The sequence below is a fragment of the Schistocerca serialis genome, unplaced genomic scaffold (genome assembly GCF_023864345.2).
Source record: "Schistocerca serialis cubense isolate TAMUIC-IGC-003099 unplaced genomic scaffold, iqSchSeri2.2 HiC_scaffold_1467, whole genome shotgun sequence".
In the NCBI taxonomy this organism is placed as follows: domain Eukaryota; kingdom Metazoa; phylum Arthropoda; class Insecta; order Orthoptera; family Acrididae; genus Schistocerca; species Schistocerca serialis.
The window spans coordinates 7,019-8,738 of record NW_026047699.1 but is presented as its reverse complement, the minus strand read 5'-3'; the positions used below and the strand labels follow the sequence as shown (position 1 = coordinate 8,738).

At 52.0% G+C, this 1,720-nt stretch overlaps 1 protein-coding gene across 1 annotated transcript; it reads right to left on the bottom strand.

Moving 5' to 3' along the window:
* Window positions 1-207: 207 nt before the first annotated feature.
* On the bottom strand, window positions 208-924 carry LOC126443358 (brain acid soluble protein 1-like). Its single transcript, XM_050090949.1, has one exon. It carries the CDS (start codon window positions 922-924, stop codon window positions 208-210), a length of 717 nt encoding a protein of 238 aa, XP_049946906.1.
* Window positions 925-1,720: the final 796 nt, after the last annotated feature.

Genomic DNA, 1,720 nt, shown 5'->3' with positions numbered 1-1,720 from the left:
CGCACCTCGATTCTGGGTCTATGTTTGTGTAGATGTCGAACCCCGGTATCCGTTCTATCGCCGTCGATGCCACTTCTTGCAAAAGCGCTACGTCTGCGGCTCTGTGTCTTAAGAACTGTGCGAGGGCGTCTATCTTTACTGCTGTAGTCATTTTATTTACGTTGCAAGTGATTATCTGGTATGAGTTTTTTGCCAGTCTAGTCATTTCTATTGCCCGTCAGAGCTGTCGTCAGAGTCCGTGTGCTGCAGCTGTGGCCGGTCTGACCCGCTTTGCCTCCTCTCCTGTGAGGAACTGGAATTTTGCCTTTTCCTTTCCTTTTTGGTTCCTGTTTTGTTTGCCGTTTTGTTTGTCGTTTCTGTGTCTTCTTCTGTGTTCCGTTGTTTCCCCTTGGCTTTTTCTCCGCTCCTCTTCTTGGAGGTGGTTGCGGCGACGTCATCTTCTTGGTTTAATTTCAGTATCTTTTTAAGTTGGTTCACGTTTTCTCTTATCTTCTGCTCGCGTGCCTGTTCGTGTGTGGCTGGAGTACCACTTTCATTTTCTGCTTTTTCAGTTTCCATCATTTCTATTTCTCGTTCTGGTTCTTTTTCCTTTCTCGCTTGCTTCGCCAGCGTTTTCTGTGTACGCGCCGTCTTGGGCTGTACTTGCTGTTCGGCCTCGTCCGAGCTGCCGTCGCTAATCTTCCTTTTGTCGGCGCTTCCGGGTGCTGGCCCGGCGGCCGGCTCGGGGCCGGGGGTAGCCGGGGCAGCGGGCTGGGGCGCGGGTTCTGTGGCCTCCTCCTCCTCCTCCTCCATTGTGTCCTGCTCGGCTGTAGCGGCGGCGGGGCCCGCGGCGGCAGGCTCGTTGTCGTTACTGTCCTCTCCCTGTGGCTGCGGGGCAGCGTCCGCTGTTCTCAGCGACGGAAAATCTGCGTTGAGATTCATCATCGCGCCTGCGTACGTATTCTCTCTAGGAAGCTGTACCGGCCGTTTTCGTGGGCAGTCGTTCCTCATGTGATCCGTGGCATGACAAATGGAACACGTCTGAGGTTGGCCTGTGTACGAGACGAAGCCTCTGTGCCCGCATACGTTGATGAACGACGGAATGTGTTTCCTTAGGTCCATTTTTACGGTGCGCACACCCGAGTCTACCTGAATGCGGTATGCACTCGACCACTTGTCTCTCGATATCCCGAAAACGTTTCCGTATAGTCTGCAGGTTTTTACAATTTCTTCGTCAGGGACTTCGAAAGGCAGATTGTATATTTTTATATTCCTGATTCCGTAACCAGAATGCTGGATCGTGACGTCACTTGTGGTTCCGTCCCTATGTTTGAACTTCCAGATGCCCCTGTTTAGATTTACTACTCTATCAATTTCCGCGGCGTTTCCGATTTTTACAAACAGTGTGTTCAAAATAAAGTCCAATTGTAGTCCCTCGATTTCCTCTACTGGTACTTTCACATCGTCAATGATCCAATTGTGAATTTCAAACGCGTTCGGTCTTTCACCATTCTTATCGAAAGTACACTGAATAGTGTCCCTCCTGTTTGTCGTTGATGCCATGTTTTCCAAAAATAACCGGTCAATAAAATAAAGAACTTATACTCGCCAAAGCAGCGACGGCGGCGGCACGCTGTCCACCTCGGGCAGCGGGCAGCGGGCGCGGTGCGGGGACGGTCTCGTGGCCGGCCGGCGACGGCGGGACGGCCGGGAAAATCCTCTGCTACCTGCGACGCACAAT

Excerpts from the sequence above, each read along its gene's own strand:
- LOC126443358 (XM_050090949.1), bottom strand. The coding sequence starts at position 924 with ATGATGAATCTCAACGCAGATTTTCCGTCGCTGAGAACAGCGGACGCT.